Here is a 17,970-nt window from a genome sequence, read left to right on the forward strand (position 1 = left end):
TAATGAAAACCATCTGTCTTCCTTGTGGTTATTTCCTCCCCGAGATAAATCACAGATACTGCACCTCGTGGTAATGCGTAAAAACATTATACAAGGCACGGATCCTCACGTTTCTCCTCCTTTTCCCACTGGGTTTATTTTTAGCGCTTCAAACTTGCCGTTCAGCCAAAAAAAGAAGAAGTGTGATTTTAGTAATTAGGTAACGACTAATGAAAGCGAGCATATGCTTGAAGACGTGCTCCTACTGGAACAATCTCGGGAATTCTGGGTAGTGCTGAAAATCCTATAAAATATTTCTGCTTTTTAAGATCAGCGTTTACTCATTACAAACGTGCCGTGCATCACCCTGTAACCCCAGGGGAAGTGAAGCCACCATAGGGGAAGGCGAGATACATCTGCTGAGAGAAATTATGAGCCTTGCCTATGTTCATAAGGAGGGGCCGTGGCTCAGTGGCAGAGCATCTGCTTGGCATGCAGAAGGTCCCAGGTTCAGTCCCCGGCATCTCCAGTTAAAGGGACTAGGCAAGTAGGTGATGGGAAAGACCCTTCTCTGCCTGAGACCCTGGAGAGCCGCTGCCAGTCTGAGTAGACAATACTGACTTTGATGGACCAAGGGTCTGATTCAGTATCAGGCTGCTTCTTGTGATAGATAGATAGATAGTTTATTTATGGCCCTTAGCCAGATAAAACAGAAAACATGGACTAATATATTTTTACAAACAAAGAATTACAGTCCGAGTCTTATAACACTTAAAAAGAAAATTACAGCTGGGACACATCTGTCAATTGCGCTAAGAGGCTGTTCTATGGCGTCGAATTTTCATTGCTGCCATGCAAAATTTCGCAACCTGAAGAGTGATTGAAGGGTTATCCCCTTGTAGGACCATCTCAATCCTTTCTCCTGCCCTGTTAGGTCCCATTCTCGATCAGCTTCATGTGTTCATGCGACTTATTATGGGAGGGGCCGTGGCTCAGAGGTAGAGCATCTGCTTGGCATGGAGAAGGTCCCAAGTTCAGTCCCCGGCATCTCCAGTTAAAGGGACTGGGCAAGTAGGTGATGGGAAAGACCTCAGCCTGAGACCCTAGAGAGCCGCTGCCGGTCTGAGTAGACAATACTGACTCGGATGGACCAAGGGTCTGGTTCAGTATAAGGCAGCTTCATGTGTTTCCTTAGACCAGGGGTCCCCAGCGTGGGGCTTGTGGGTGTCACGGTGCCCATCATCGCCAATCCTGGCACCCACTAAGTGTTTTTAGAAAGTGGGCAGAGCCAGGTGGGACTTTTGCCCCAGAGGTCTTCCGATTGGCCATTGGAGATTTTATTGGCTGTGCAGATTTTTAAAAACATTGCTTTGGCAGCAGCAGCTGCCGCCCCAGCACAAGGATCTTCACTGTGTGACTGAAGGAAAGCTGTGGCAGCCATTTTGTGGTTTTTATATGCTGACTTTCTGTCCCACTTAAGGAAGAATCCAACCGGGTTACAATCACCTTCCCTCCCCCTCCCCGCAACAGGCACCCTGTGCGGTAGGTGGGGCTGAGAGAGTGTGACTAGCCCAAGGTCACCCAGCTGGCTCCGTGTGTAGGAGCGGGGAAACCAACCCAGTTCACCAGATTAGCCTCCGCCGCTCGTGTGGAGGAGTGGGGAATCGAACCCGGTTCTCCAGTTCAGAGTCCGCCGCTTTAAACCACCGCTCTTAACCACTACATCACACTGGAGCGGTAACCTATTTCCCTTTCAGGACAGTGGGGATTTTAGCTTTGGATGGATCCTGTCTCTTATGCTCCTTTTTCACTGCATAAAATATAGCCAAGGCAACTTGTCCGCTGACATATTAGACTACTTTATTTATGTGGGAAATGGATGGTATAATTACAGGTCTTGGATAAACATGCATTTATCTGAGCGGTGTGCAAATGCAGAAAGGATACTGAGGATCAGACTAGACAATGCATGTAGCACCAGTCGACAACTTGTAGTCCCGTGTAACATTGGGGAACTAATATCTCCAAGTCCTCCAAGGCCCAATAAAGCTCAGAAGGCCGGGGGTGGGACGGGGCTTCAGCCTTTCCTCCGACACCAATCTCCTGAGCCAAAACAGCCGTGGGGGACCTTTTTGCCTGTTGTGAGGCTCCATGTGTACCGACTTCACACATAGCGCCCTACAGCAGGTCAACAAAGCCCCCTTGCAGCCATTTTAGCTCCAGAAAACTGTCCGGGAGGGAAGGCGTGGGGAGGGGCTGTGGCTCAGTGGTAGAGCATCTGCTTGGCATGCAGAAGGTCCCAGGTTCAATCTCCAGCATCTCCGGTCTGAATAGACAATACTGATTTCGATGGACCAAGAGTCTGATTCAGTAGAAGGCAGCTTCGTGTGGTATGTGTTAAATTTCTTCAAACTTCATTCCTGCATCCCATATGTTATGTGCTATTTTTGGGGAGGGGCCGTGGCTCAGTGATAGAGCATCCGCTTGGCATGCAGAAGGTCCCAGGTTCAATCCCCCGCACCTCCAGTTAAAGGGACTGGCAAATAGGTGGTGTGAAAGACCCCTGCCTGAGACTCTGGAGAGCCGCCACCGGTCTGAGTGGACAGGACTGACTTTGATGGACCAAGAGTCTAATTCAGTAGAAGGCAGCTTCATGTGTTTATGTGTTCGAGGCCACGTTCCCCCTGTGCCAAATCAGGTCCCAGGACACACGGGAACGTTAGTTTTCAGGATCGTGATGTTTGACAGCAAGTCAAGTCAGGGGACCCCCAACCTGACTCACGTCACACATTTGTTTGCTGCAGTCATCTTGCTTGTGGGCTTCCTGGAGGCACCTGGTTGGCCTCTGTGTGAACAGACTGCTGGACTTGATGGGCCTGGGTCTGATCCAGCAGGGCTTTTCTTATGTTCTTATGATGCATGCCTATTCTCTCCAGGATCAGAGGAGCAGGCCTATTTATGAGGTGCTTTGGGACCCAGGCAGGACAATGCTGCTACAGTCATCTTGCTTGTGGGCTTCCTGGAGGCACCTGGTGGGCCCCTGTGTGAACAGACTGCTGGACTTGATGGGCCTGGGTCTGATCCAGTGGGGCTTTCCTTATGTTCTTATGGTCCTGAGTCCCTTTTTAGTCCTGAATTAAAAGCCTTGATTAATGGCACCGTGGCAGCGCTGGGTGATGGGGCATTTTTCCCGCCATCTCTGGAATGTAGCCGACACAAGATACCTTGGGAGGAATAGGATATGTCTGTCTTCGGCTCTTATTTGAGCCTAGAAGAGGGCTAAAACTACAGTAGCTGGGCTTGTGTGAAATAGCATCCCCGATAACGGCAGCTGCTATCCCATTTGTTTCTATTCACGGTTTGGGAGGAGGGGAGTGTTGTCTTTCCCTCGAGGGACTGTGTTGGCATGTGCAGGTCATTAGAGCAAATCTCTTCTCTGTCAGAGAGGTCTGAACTTTGGCTGCCCTGAGTCATTTTCCAGATACTAGGCCCTCAAGCTGTGGGCCGCTTGTTAGAGGACGGAAAGGGAAGTTCCCGTGAAGCTGCTGCTGCTGCTGCTGCTGCTGCTGCTTCTTCTTCTTCTTCTTCTTCTTCTTCTTCTTCTTCTTCTTCTTCTTCTTCTTCTTCTTCTTCTTCTTCTTCTTCTTCTTCTTTTCTTCTCCACTGATCTCTGTAGTCTGAAGATGAGCTGTAATTCCAGGGGATCCCCATGTCCCACCTGAAGGCTGGCATCCCTACTTATCTTTATTTAATTATTTTTTATTCTTCTATCCCGCTTTCCCCAACATGCTGGGGACCCTCGTTTTTTTTAAGCGTACACCATTTCCCTTACAGATAAGAAGCAATTTTTAGACCAGGTCGCTCAAGTTTCCAGTAGATGGTGCCAGCATCCCACAGAATCCTCATTTTTACTGAAGGGGACATTGGCTCCTTTTAGATGCTTTTATTAGGGGTTGTGTGCAAGTTGAACCTTCTGACTACTCTGGTGGGTGTGGCGACGCTGGTATCTGAGTTGCCAAAAGCAGCCATGGCTGGCCTGGCCCGGCCCGGGGGTGTGTGTATCGTTGGTACACCTTCTAGGTCAGCTTTTTTGCTGTGGTAGAGACAATTCCCCTCCCTGCACAGAACATTGGGTGCAATTTTCAGACATCCTAAAGGGAAAATAGACCTTTAAGCAACACATCTAACAGTAAACATGTAATAGTAAACCAGAAAAGTCTGAGGAACAGATCAAGTCTGTTTCTATAACATAGTTAAATTGTGGAACTGCCTGCCCCAGGATGTGATGATGACTGTCAACTTGGAAGGCTTTAAGAGGCTGTAAAGGATAGGACATTTTGGAGGACATTGATTCATAGGGTCGCCATTAGTCGGAAGCGACATGATGGCACTTACCACACACAACACAAGAGGAGAGTGGACATGTTCATGGAGGAGAGGGCTATCCATGGCTACTAGTAAAAATGGATACTAGTCATGATGCGTACCTGTTCTCTCCAGGATCAGAGGAGCAGGCCTATTATTTTGGGTGCTGTGGAGCACAGGCAGGAGGATGCTGCAGTTGTCTTGTTTGGGGGCTTCCTAGAGGCGCCTGGTTGGCCACCGTGTGAACAGACTGCTGGACTTGATGGGCCTGGGTCTGATCCAGCAGGGCTTTTCTTATGTTCTTATGTTCTAACACATATAAAATGTGTTTATTGACTACTGAAATTAGCACTATTCATGGAAACAGCTTTAACTATACTAGTGGTCAAACATCTCAACCATCTTAGTGGAGCCCTGCTCCAAAACCCTCTTGGTCTCTCCCCCTAACAGCTGCGCATATGCGTGTTAAGTGCTGTCAAGTTGCTTCCAACTCATGGCAACCCTTTGAATCAGCGTCCTCCAAAATGCCTCAGTTTAGTCATTTCAGCTTCTTGGGTCAGTTTGATTTGAGCTATAACCCACTGTTGTTGGTTTTTTTTTTTTTTTTGGCAGTCTAGGGTATCCGTAAGACTCTCCTCCGACGCCACATTTCAAAAGAATCTACTTTCTTCCTGTCAGCTTTCTCCATTGTCCAGCTTTCGCACCCATACATAGAAACAAGGAATATGATGGCATGAATTAACCTGATCTTGGTTGCCAGTGACACATCCTTACACTTCAGAATCTTTTCTAGCTCCTAACAGCTACAGATCCTAAAAGAGCAATCCTATCCAGAGTTAGGCATACCTGAGCTCGCTCAAATGGGTCTTTAAATACACAGCAGGGCAGATACATGTCTCTTCCCTCGGAGGGACAGCAACGGTATTCCTGACAACTAAGCTTACAATTTCAGCAGAAGCGTCAGATGCCTGGGGTGCGGTCTAAATAAAGCGCTAGAACTTGATTCAGCTGCACATATAAATTGGACCTACAACATGCCCCGGGACGAAGACGTTGGGGAAGGAGGACAGTAGGGTTGCCAGGTGTCAGGATCAGGCATCTGTCCCTAGCATCCCATAAGCAAACTCATCCAGGCAGGTTGCTCTGAAGCAATAACACTTTATTAGGAGCAAAAAGACAGATTAAAGAACTGACTGCCTACACACAGTCACCGGCGGAAGTTTTTTTGGGCAGAGCCTAAGGAGGGCGGGGTTTGGGGAGGGGAGGGACTTCAATGCCAAGTGGCCAAAGCGGCCATTTTCTCCAGGTGGACTGACCTCTGTCGGCTGGAGATCAGTTGTAATAGCAAGAGCTCTCCAGCTAGTACGTAGAGGTGGGCAACCCTAGAGGACAGAGAGATGCACACAAGAAATTAAAGTCTGAAGTCCAAAACAATTCTTCATTACTTTGGGACAGCAAGAACAAAAGGTAAGAATTGACACCAAATGTTCCTCCTGCTTTCCCAGCTGATTTGTCACCCCTAAAACCTAATGCAATTTTAGGCTGCATTAGCAGAAGCAGAAGGGCATTAGCAGGAGCGTAGTGCTGAAGTCACACAAGGTCTTGGTGCCGCTTTGGTTTGACCTCACCGGGTCCAGTTGTGTCCAGTTTTGGGACACTCTGCATTGTGTGAAGAAATACTTCCTCTTATCTGTTTTGAATTTCTCACCCTCCAGCTTCAGCAGATGACCCCGCGTTCTGGTATTATGAGAGCAGGAGAAAAGCTTCTCCCTGTCCACTCTCTTCAATACCATGCATAATTTTATAGACTTCGATCATGTCTCCCCTTAACTGCCTTCTTTCCAAGCTAAACAGCCCTCGGCATCTTAACCGCTCCTCATAGGGCCGTTGCTCTAGCCCTCTGGTCATTTTGGAAAACAACACCATATGGAGGCAAGATATAGGGAAGAGATCGGCAGACACCTCCGGTGAGAACATTTGAAGGAGCTTCCAGAAGACTGCTCCATTCCAGAGATACTTGCGGGCGGTTGCTGAAACAATTTTGTGGTTTCTCAACTCCGCTCAAGCCAAAGAGGACTTCTTTTTGTTGACAGCGGCTGAAACTGTTCTTGACAGTAAACAGTCCTCCATGGACCTCTTAGTCAACAGAAGAAGAAGAAGGGTTGGTTTTTATATGCTGTCATTCTCTACCACTAAAGGGAGAATCAAACCGGCTTACAATCACCTTCCCTTTCCCTCCCCACAACAGACACCCTGTGAGGTAGGTGAGTCTGAGAGAGCTGTGACTAGCCCAAAGTCACCCAGCTGGCTTCATGTGGAAAAGTGGGGGGACCAACCCGGTTCACCAGATTAGCCTCCGCCGCTCATGTGGAGGAATGGGGAATCAAACCCGGTTCTCCAGATTAGAGTCCACCGCTCCTAACCACTGCTCTTAACCACTACACCATGCTGGCTCTCAGCGGTTACTGAAGCACTGAGATGTTTTTTTTAATTGCAAAACTGACTGCTTAATAATAACAGACAGTGCTGAATTTGGACATTTTTCTTCTACCCCGTTCTGCATCTATATAGGGAGACTTTCCTTAATATATGAGTTTTATTTATAATTTTTATTAATTTAAAACATTGACTAGCTGCCTTTCTTCCTTAGGGAGCTCAGGGCAGCTTACAGCATAGACAGAGTAGACCAAATAAAATACATCGAAAGCATAAAAACCAAAATTTAAAATCACAGTTCAGGATTGCTAGTAAACTTAACCAAATCTGGCCCTAAAGCGGGAAAAAAGTGACAGAAAATCTTTCATCAGTGAATGTTTGATTGGTTTACTTGTTCTAAACTTGTTACGTTGTACTGTACTTTGTATATTTCAATCAATATAGAATTATTCCTGTATAGATAGTTTCAGAAAGTAGCCGTGTGGGCCTGAAGAGCTAGATTCAAGCCGAGTAGCACCTTAGGCCATTTATGCATGGCAGTTTCCTCGCAGTCACCCTGCCAACTACTTCGGGGGTTTTCTTTGATGATGCTTGCATTTTAAATTGTGGAACTCCCTGCCGCAGGATGTGGTGATGGCTGCCAACTTGGAAGGTTTGAAGAGGGGAGTGGACATGTTCCTGGAGGAAAGGGCTATCCATGGCTACTAGTCAAGATGAATACTGGTCATGATGAGTACCTATTCTCTCCAGGATCAGAGGAGCATGCCTGTTATATCAGGTGCTGCGGAACACAGGCAGGATAATGCTGCTGCAGTCGTCTTGTTTGTGGGCTTCCTGGAGGCCCCTGGTTGACCGCTGTGTGAACAGACTGCTGGACTTAATGGGCTTTTGTCTGATCCAGCAGGGCCTTTCTTATGTTCTTATGATGCATCCCTAATCTCTCCAGGATCAGAGGAGCAGGCCTATTATATTACGGTAGGTGCTTTGGGACCCAGGCAGGATAATGCTGCTGCAGTCGTCTTGTTTGTGGGCTTCCTGGAGGCCCCTGGTTGGCCGCTGTGTGAGCAGACTGCTGGACTTGATGGGCCTGGATCTGATCCAGCAGGGCCTTTCTTATGTTCTTATGTTTCCCACCATCAGAAGTCATCTCACTCTCCCCACGAATTCCCGTGTGTTTTCCCTGCGTTTACTGGATTCTGGCTAAACATAATTCCAGAAAATCTCCAGAAAGCGCGGGGGGAGTGAGGTGAACTCTGATAGTCAGAAAAGGCAAGCATAATCAAAGCAAAGCCCCGAAGTAGTCGGGGGGGGGGGTGGTGAGCACAAGGAAACAGCCGTGCATAAATGTCCTTAGAAACCAACAAGATTTTTAGGGTACAAGCTTTCCTTGCCTCGCTTGCCTTTCCTTCAAGCTCCCTTGACCCAAAGGTCTTGAGCAGTAGATGGGGAGCCTTCATTTCTTTAAGGAAAAGATGGTGGAAAGGGGCTGTGGCTCATAACACTCAACTGATTTCTAAAATGTATAATCTTCTTTTAACAATTTATTGTGAGCAGGAAATAATTAAACCAACAATGATTAACTGGGCTCAAACTGTGGGACATGATATTGCTTTAAATAAATGGGAAAGATTATGGGTGAAAGACCTGAAAGGAATAAATGCGCAGTCAATTCGAGAAAATATATATAAAATGATGTATAGATGGCATTTAACACCTAAGAAGATTGCAAGGATTTATAAAGTGACATCCCCTAAATGTTGGAAATGTAATAAAGAAGTTGGTTCTTTTTATCATATGTGGTGGACTTGTGACAAAGCTAAGGATTTTTGGGATATGATTTATAATGAATTAAGACTAATAGTACAAAAAAATATACCCAAAACACCAGAAATTATGCTATTAAGCATGATACCTGAGGACTTGTTAATACAAAGGACTTTTTTGATCTATGCGACAACAGCTGCAAGATTGCTCTATGCAGCAAAATGGAAAGGGGCAGACACTCCTGGGAAAGAAGACTGGATTATGAAAATGTTTGAACTGGTGGAAATGGCAAAACTTACAGCTACTTTAAACCAAAAGGACAATGTTCAATTTATGGGGGAATGGGAGGCTTGGATGAAATATTGTGAATATGAACTAGGACTGGGAAAAATGGAAGAGTACCTTTTAATCTGATCTAGATGACATTGCTAATATAAAGAAGTGTAATTAATTATATTAACAGAATATTGTGATTGAAATTTAACTGAGATATAAGAGTAATTAAGATCAGACCATATCACGATGGGATAGAATACTTTATTAAGAGGCGGACGGAGGTGATGGGGAAGTCAACAAATTTTCCTTTGTTTTTTTATTTTATTAAGTACTTAAATAAGTATAACAACATTACTTATGACAATTTTCTATATTACTTTTATTGCTGTTTGTTAACATGGAAAATTTATATTATAAAAAACAATAAAATTTTCAAAAAAAAGAAAGGGGCTGTGGCTCAGTGGTAGAGCCTCTGCTTGGCATGCAGAAAGCTCCAGGTTCGATCCCCGGCATCTCCAGTTAAAGGGACTAGGCAAATAGGTGACATGAAAAACCTCCGCCTGAGACCCTGCCGGTCTGAGTAGACCATACTGACTTTGATGGACCAAGGGTCCGATTCAGTAGAAGGCAGCTTCATGTGTTCATGTATTTGGCCACCGGCAATGTTGTTTTTGGATCTCTATCCGCCAGATAAAAGGGGACTGTTTTATCTTTTGTTACGGCAGCAGGTAATTTGATTAAGATTGGAGTAATCCATTGGTTGCGATAAGAATTGTACAAACTTTCCAGAGTCAAACCTCCGTAAGCTCTCGAAAGCTTGTACCCCGAAAACCCTGTTCGTCTCTAAGGTGCTACCTATAGCAGTTGATATAGTACCTGGCATAATTCAAAGTATTAAAAATGAAATGTTGCATGGATAATTTTGTATGAGGGGGGGATATGGTATTACAGAATGCAGTACTTTTGCTTGTAGGGATGCAAAGAAAGATATTGTTTTGGTTAGGTTTGGGAAGAAGAAGAAGAAGAGTTGGTTTTTATAAGCCAACTTTCTCTACCACTTAACGGAGACTCAAACTGGCTTACAATCACCGTCCCCTCCCCTCCCCACAACAGACACCCTGTGAGGTAGGTGGGGCTGAGAGAGCTGTGAGTAGCCCAAGGTCACCCAGCTGGCTTCATGTGTAGTTGTGGGGAAACAAATCCAGTTTACCAGATTAGCCTCCGCCACTCATGTGCAGGAGTGGGGATTTGAACCCAGTTCTCCAGATCAGAGTCCACCACTCCAAACCACCGCTCTTAACCACTACACCATACATATGCCACGCACATGCCACGCATATGATTATGAAGTAGTATAGTATAATGTCATGTGTGTGTGTTGTTATGTTTGAAATAATAAAAAAGTTTCATTTTAAAAAATCTATAAGGTGCTACCGAATTTGGATCTAGCTATTATTTCTATAGTTGCTGAAGAAATGAAGTGCGGATGCTGATGGAGGTGTTTTGAGCATCGGTGCGCCTGCCCCCCCTCCCAGAGAAAAATGTGAAGTTAAAAAAAGCAGAGCATCCCAAAATATGATTTGAATTTATTGTACAACAAATCATAACTCCGTCCCACTGGGCTCTTTGCCTTCCCTGTGAAAATACCTCGGCGCTCATGCTAACAAGTAATATGGGGGAAAAAACAGATTTGTACAAGCCATCAGGAGGCAGACACACAGCAACCTCGCGCCCAACCCCCCCCCCACCGCCTAGTTTCACGAGTGTCCAGCAGCTGATGTGCTCGGGGCAGGTAATTTCACAACTCTGGTCTGCATGAATGGCGGCGTTTCGAAACCGGAGGGTGGACGGCTCCTGGGGGGGGGACACCCTCCCCCCCGGCGTTCAGTTCAAGGCGTTCGCAGCTAAACAGTCACACAGAGTTCTCTTCTCCACTTTGAAAAGCAAGGTTTCCGTCTGCGTGGAGAGGGGAGGGAAAAGGCTGTTGTTAGGGGGAACGGCTTCCTCTAATTAGTTCATACACCCCACCCCAAGTTTGTCAAAGGTGTTTCTGGCTTGCATTGTGAAGTTTGAGAAAAGTAGCTAGAGATTTTGTTAATGCTTCTTTTGTTTAAGTTCCTTAAAATATACCGTTATATCCTGAAAAACAGTTGGAAGAAAAAGAAGAGGAAGAGGAAGAAGAAGAAGAAGAAGAAGAGTTGGTTTTTATATGCCAACTTTCTCGGCCACTTAAGGCAGAATCAAATCGGCTTACAATCACCTTCCCTTCTCCCCACAACAAATGACCTCGCTGCCAGCCCTTGCAATGTCCAGGTCTTCCCATTCCTCTGTTAACCCAACTTTTCCCGCTCCCTTGAGCTCAGCCTGGCTGAAATCTCCATGCAGAAGGCAAAGTACGGGCCACAGGAAGATGCTTTCTCTCACAGCCAGTCACAAAGCAGTGTGTAAAGAGGCAGGGATTCAAACGCTTCCTTCTTCCTCTGAGCTTTTTCTGAGCAAAAGAAAGGCTTTTTAAATCCGAGGCTTGGATATCTCCCCACCCCCTTCCTTTCAGATTGCTCAGTTTTTTGTTTTTTGTTCTTAAAATGCATTTTTTATGCGGCAATTGGGTTTTTTTGGGGGGGGGGAATCTTCTCTCTCAGTAAGCACTACAAGTAACCCATTTACAAAGCAGCATTTAAAGGGGCGGGGCTTGATTTGAGCTTGGAGGCTGCCTGTGGAGAAATTCCCAGCTGGAAAATGTAGGTCCAGCCAGCAACGAACCTCAGGTAAAACTCCCATACATAAATGACCCTCCTCGCTTGCTCAGTTTTTATTCTAATTTCAAATTCCAAACCAGCTTTTAAAATGTTTTGTCGTTCTGGAGCTGGAAGCGTATGAGGAAGAGGGAAAGTTGGGAGCACAGAGCAGAGGGTGCATGGATTTGCAGGCAGGAACAAAGACAAACACACACACACACACACACGTAGAAACAGGCAGCAGTACTGCAAGAGAGCAAGTCAAGGGTGACGGTGGGGGTTGGAGAAGGGAGCTCAAAGGGACACAGAAAAAACTGCCCCCTTTGCTATTTGCTCATTCTAGGAGTAAGGTTGCCAGCTCCAGGTTGGGAAATACCTGGCAATTTTCTCCAGGTGAACTGATCTCTGTTGCCTGGAGATCAGTTGTAATAGCAGGAGATCTCCAGCCACCACCTGGAGGTTGGCAACCCTATCTAGGAGAGAGGTAATTTTACCCAATTGTTTTTTAAATACCACCCTAACACTGTTAAGATAAAAAATCTTACCCGTGTATCTAAATTATATGCTGTCTTCTTTAAATCTTGCAGGGCTCTTTGCATGAATTCAAATGCATGGCAGTCAACACATGGACGACCTAGGGAGGAGTTTAGGAGAGACACTGGTAAAATAGCATGAAATCTATAAGGAATCTATAAGCCTTCAATTAATGAAACAATGACTGAGTTGCCAGCTCTGGGTTGGGAAATTCCTAGAGACGTTGGGTGTTGGAGCCTGAGGAGGGCCAGGTTTGAGGACGGGAGGGTAGAATAAGAGTTTCCAGGTCCCTCTTTGCTAGGGTTGCCAACGTCCAGGTCCTAGAGATCTCCTGCTCTTACAACTGATCCCCAGCCAATAGAGATCAGTTCACCTGGAGAAAATGGCCGCTTTGGCAATTGGACTCTATGGCAGTGAAGTCCCTCCCCTCCCCAAAACCCACCCTCCACAGGCTCCGCCCCAAAAACCTCCCTTCAGTGGCAAAGAGGGACCTGGCAACCCTACTTTTTGCCACTGGCTGGAGGTTTGGGGGCGGAGCCTGGGGAGGGCGGGGTTCACGGAGGGGAGGGACTTCAATGCCATAGAGTCCAATAGCCAAAGCGGCCGTTTTCTCCAGGTGAACTGATCTCTATCGGCTGGAGATCAGTTGTAATAGCAGGAGATCTCCAGCCACCACCTGGAGATTGGCAACCCTAGGCATCCACCCAAAATATCCACTATCAAAACAGGACTATCTGTCCACTCAATTGGGACTGCACCACAAATCGAGTGACCTTTTCAGAATCATGACCGTTTCAACTTTCATTTTATAGTCCCTGTGACCACAGATGAAATTCTCCAAATGCTCAAGTTTGTCTGGAGAAGGCACACAGTCTTGGCGCTTCCAGATGGCCGAGCGCAGCGTTCCCCGGAGATCTGTTTCTTCCCGTCCTTCCTCGGTCTCTCACAGACACCAACTGCGCAAATGTTCTAGACCATTCAGTCCCTTTCCTATACAGTTACCAAATGCTGTGAGGCTTAAGAAAAGAGTTTTGGTTTAGAAAAGAGACGGCTAAGGGGGGGCATGAAAGTGGTTTACAAAGGGGTAGAGACAGTTGACCAAGAGAACTTGTTCTTCCCCTCCCAAAACTCTAGACATAGTTAGTACTCGGATAGGGTTGCCAGCTCCAGGTTGGGAAATAATTGGAGTTTTTTGGGGCGGAGCCTGAGGAGGGCGGGGTTCAGGGAGGGGAGGGACTTCAATGCCATAGAGTCCAATGGCCAAAGCGGCCGTTTTCTCCAGGTGGACTGATCTCTATCGGCTGGAGATCAGTTGTAATAGCAGGAGATCTCCAGCTAGTTCCTGGAGGTTATGAAAGGCGGCAGCGCGTGGCTCTAAATAATCAATTTGTTAAATAAATGAACAATTCTAAGAAGTTGAAACTGAGTAATTATTTTTATATGACCAAAACCAAAATTTTGCTGAACTTTTTCAGTGTAGGTCTATTTATTTAAGTTCCTGGAGGCTGGCAACCCTATACTCAGATGGGGGAACACCAAGGAAGTCCAGGGTTGCTACGCAGAGGCAAGCAATGGCAAACCATCTCTGAATATCTCTTGCCTTCAAAACCCCATGAGGGGTTGCCAAAAGTCAGTTGCGACTTGACAGCACTTTATACACACACACACAACAGAGCAGAGTTTCTCTCCAAGTAATTTGTGAAATGGCCACTGGCCTGAAATAATGGGATTAACAAAAAGTGGGGGAGGAACTCAACCTTAGCAAGACCGACAGAGAACCTAAAAGTTGAGCTGCAAATTTATACAAAATACTGATATTGTTTTATTATATAGTGTATGCCCAATTAAAAACACCAGGCCCCAAATTTAGGCTGATCAATTAAAAGACTCTAAAAAAGATAACTGTCTTCTATATTTCATCAGGGTGTGTATATCATCAGTCAATGGCCAATATGCTTGATCATTGATGGATGATAGACACATCTGGAGACCAAGTCCTATGAGGAAAGGTTGAAGGAGCTGGGTATGTTTAGCCTGATGAGGAGAAGTCTGAGAGGGGATATGATAACCATCTTCAAGTACTTGAAGGGCTGTCATGTAGAGGAGGGTGCCGAGTTGTTTTCTGTTGCCCCAGAAGGTCGGACCAGAACCAACGGGTTGAAATGAAATCAAAAGAGTTTCCATCTAGACATCAGGAAGAATCTTCTAACAGAGTGGTTCCTCAGTGGAACAGGCTTCCTCGGGAGGTGGTGGGCTCTCCTTCCCAGGAGGTTTTGAAGCAGAGGCTAGATGGCCATCTGTCAGCAATGCTGATTCTATGACCTTAGGCAGATCATGAGAGGGAGGGCATCTTGGCCATCTTCTGGGCATGGAGTAGGGGTCGCTGCGGGTGTGTGGGGAAGGTAGTTGTGAAATTCCTGCATTGTGCAGGGGGTTGGACTAGATGACCCTGGTGGTCCCTTCCAACTCTATGATTCTATGATCCTGGCGAAATAGGAAATACATTACAAGACCTCAGTGTGAGCCAATTTAAATGGTGAATGTTCCAGGCTTTACACCAATAATAGAAGACAATTACTTTTCAGCATACCTTTATAGGTATTTCAGGATGCCTTTCTAAAATATGGAAACGTATATGACCACTGAAGAAGGCCCCATAGGCCGAAACGCGTTTGGTTGTCTATTGTTCATTTACATATATTTATGATCATCAACCATGTTTGTAAATCAGCAATAATCTTTTTAGAGATTAATTGATTGATCTTTTAATTGACCAGCCTAATTTTGGGGCCTAGTGTTTTTAATTGGGCGTACACGGTATAATAAACAGTATCAGTATTTTGCATAAATTTGCAGCTCAACTTTTAGGTTCTCTGTCCGTTGGCCTGAAATGCCAGATAAAACGAAGGTACGCACTTTCAGCAGGGATTGTTGTTCCGGATTCTTCTTCACCCGTAGCCGGCTTTGCGGAAATAAGCCCGACGACCAGAATTAAAGGCACTAAAATGACCCCTCTGCTAAGGCGAGTCTTCACCATCTTGTTAGTTCAGTCTTCCTCCTTCATTGGGGGGAAAAATGGGAATTCAGAGAGGATAGGCAATAGCAACACTTGAAAGCATTGAAAGCATTTTATCTGGATGGGTGACAAGTCAGGAAGACCACCTTTTTATCTCTGTGACAGGTCAAAATTCCTGACCAGCTCACATATTTTACCTGAGCCCTCACCTCTGTCTCTGTTAGGGTTGCCGACAGGCCTGCAGAAAAATGCCCTGTCCCTTTAAGCCAGCGTAGTGTAGTGGTTGAGAGCGGTGGACTCTAATCTCGAGAACCAGGTTTGATTCCCCACTCCTCCACGTGAGCGGCAGACTCTAATCTGGTGAACCAGGTTGGTTTCCCCACTCCTCTACATAAGTCATATGTTCATTTAGAGATTGGGAAAGAATGGATGGCAGTTTAAATTATCCATTCATGACCTAGAAATTTGTGGTGGGGTCATAGAAGTTAGGACAGAGGGTTAGAGGTTGTGGTTTGTAATGTATGTTTAAGTAAGGTTCAGATATGTGATGTAACAAGCCTATAGTTGCATTATCTGCTGATCATTTTTAATAAAAAAGGTGTTAAGAAGACTGTTCTTCAAGTGCAAATGTCCACCACAGCAACCCTACAGAACAGAAAGACAGAATACGTGGTCATAAAAGTTGTAAATCTTGAAACAGCGCTTTGAGGAAGCTCAACATCTTTCCCATAGCGAATGAATCAAAGATATTATATAAGAAGGGCAATTGAATAAACCCAGGGATTTCCACGTTTCACGTTTAGAAAGCAAATTAAAACCTCCACAGTTAACCCACCGGGCACACAGGTAGCTCATCTTTATCTGTTACCTGAACCAACTATGCTGCGCTCAAATATTTCATCCGCAGACGGCTGCATTGCTGATCCTAATTTGCAGAAGAACTGAGTCGGAACACCCATTTTGCTGCCCCGGAATAAACAGCTTCAAACCGAGACATCGCGTTCATTGATTTCACGCCGTTCCCCTTTATGACACACGTCATTTTCGCTAAGGATACCTCTTTCTAAACCATCAGCGCAATGTTGGCATATGACATTTGGGTTCTGACAGTGAAGTCTTTGCGAAAGCAGGACCTCTCCTCTGATGCATGTCGGTACTTCAGAGAACTCTTTGTGCTTTCCAATGAAAGGGACCCCTTCCCCTAGACCCAGCGAAGCAAATGTCCTCTGCGTTTCCCCAAGGAAGCTATATATATATATATTTGCACAGTAGGCAATAGCTATCTGCAAAACGTCATCCAGCATCCAGCGATGACTGTCAGTTAAGCAGAGCCCGGCCTCCCCGCACAGCTTGGTAAAAAAAATGTCCCCAACGAAATAAGATGTTTAAAAAAGAGAAGTACCTGATCTCTGGCTCGCCTTTGCGACGGTCTCTTTGAATGGCCGCTGCAGACAGCTAATGGAACCTGTGCAGCTGCGCTTCTGAGCATGTGCGCTGGGCTCCCCTGGTCCTTTTTGGAAGAGAATCTGCCATGGCAACACGCAGAGGCGCTCCGCTAGAGGAGAGAGCCAGAGAACAATGGGCATGGCTTCCCTGCTTCCTTGTGAATGATGCTGCTTGAAGAGGGAATCCGCACCCTGCTGGAATCCGTGCCAGGGTTCGCTTCCCTTGCAGTGGCTTTCCACCAGGCCATATCTTTGCCAGCTTGGCGGCATTTCCTTGCCACAATAGCATTCAAAAGCCCCTTAACTGGCCAAATTCAGGATATATTTTTTTACACAGCGGATGGAGATGGTTTAGCAAAAGAACTGGTTGAGATTCCCGGTGTTACGTTATATAATGTATTGTGTGCAGGGGCTTTCTACCACCACCCCCGGCCAAATAATTACTGGATGACCGCACAATTTACCACTGAGCCCAACTTTCTCTGTTCCAAAAACCCCTCGAGTGTTTTAACAAACGTGCCTAGCGTGCAAACAAATGTGATAGTAATATATTTGTATATATTTTTTAAATTCAGCTGCTCATATTTAGTTGTTTCATGTATGGAATTAATTGCAACATCTAAAACTTTTGTTTTGGCCTTTACACGTACTTAGGTCCCAAAAACACCTTATGTGCCTTTGAGTTTTTTAGCCTGCCTTTAAAGGAGATGACAAGAAGAAGAAGAGTTGGTTTTTATCTGCCAACTTTCTCTACCACTTAAGGAAGAATCAAACCGGGTTACAATCACCTTCCCTTCCCCTCCCCACAACAGACATTCTGTGAGGTAGGTGGGGCTGAGAGAGCTGTGACCAGCCCAGCTGGCTTCATGTGTAGGAGCGGGGAAACAAGCCCAGTTCACCAGATTAGCCTCTGCCGCTCATGTGTAGGAGTGGGGAATTGAACCCGGTTCTCCAGATCAGAGTCCGCCGCTCCAAACCTCCGAGGTTTTGATATAGTTAGGAAGGACAGTGAGATATAATTTGCCTTGAAAGTAAGTTCAAAACTGCCACTGTACTATAAATGGGTTTTCCACTCCGCTTTTTCATTTACTATACATTTTATTATGTGTGTGTTGACGGTAAGAACCCATTTTAGTGTTTTTAATCTGTATACATTGTACTGCTATAATAATAATAATAAAAAAAAATTGGTTGAGAGTGAAGCAGCTTATTTTGTCTGTAGCAATCACAATGACAATGGAATCCAACGTTTAAACAGAGATGGGCTTCCGGTATTGTCCCATTTTGCTTTGCTGCTTCATCAATCTTGGAAATTCATTATGCCGGTTGAACAGGTGCTCTTCTCTGCTTTACCAGGAGCGTGCCTCTCTGTCGCTTAGCGGATGGCTGCGTAACTTCATGTGACTGCTACAGACAA

General features: G+C 45.7%; 1 protein-coding gene across 1 annotated transcript; it reads right to left on the reverse strand.

Annotated features, from left to right (window-relative positions):
• Positions 1-10,694: 10,694 nt before the first annotated feature.
• Positions 10,695-15,129, reverse strand: C4H4orf48 (chromosome 4 C4orf48 homolog). Its single transcript, XM_056848913.1, has 3 exons — positions 15,009-15,129; positions 12,104-12,192; positions 10,695-10,776 (listed from the first exon to the last, which is right to left on the reverse strand). Exons 1-3 carry the CDS (start codon positions 15,127-15,129, stop codon positions 10,705-10,707), a joined length of 282 nt encoding a protein of 93 aa, XP_056704891.1. The 3' UTR covers positions 10,695-10,704.
• Positions 15,130-17,970: the final 2,841 nt, after the last annotated feature.

This window comes from Euleptes europaea, chromosome 4 (genome assembly GCF_029931775.1).
Source record: "Euleptes europaea isolate rEulEur1 chromosome 4, rEulEur1.hap1, whole genome shotgun sequence".
Classification (NCBI taxonomy): Eukaryota; Metazoa; Chordata; class Lepidosauria; order Squamata; family Sphaerodactylidae; genus Euleptes; species Euleptes europaea.

Excerpts from the sequence above, each read along its gene's own strand:
- C4H4orf48 (XM_056848913.1), bottom strand. The coding sequence starts at position 15,129 with ATGGTGAAGACTCGCCTTAGCAGAGGGGTCATTTTAGTGCCTTTAATT. Across the intron at positions 12,193-15,008 it reads AACAACAATCCCTGCTGAAA|GTCGTCCATGTGTTGACTGC; the intron begins GTGCGTACCTTC and ends ACTCCTCCCTAG. Across the intron at positions 10,777-12,103 it reads CATATAATTTAGATACACGG|ACGGAAACCTTGCTTTTCAA; the intron begins GTAAGATTTTTT and ends CTCTCCACGCAG.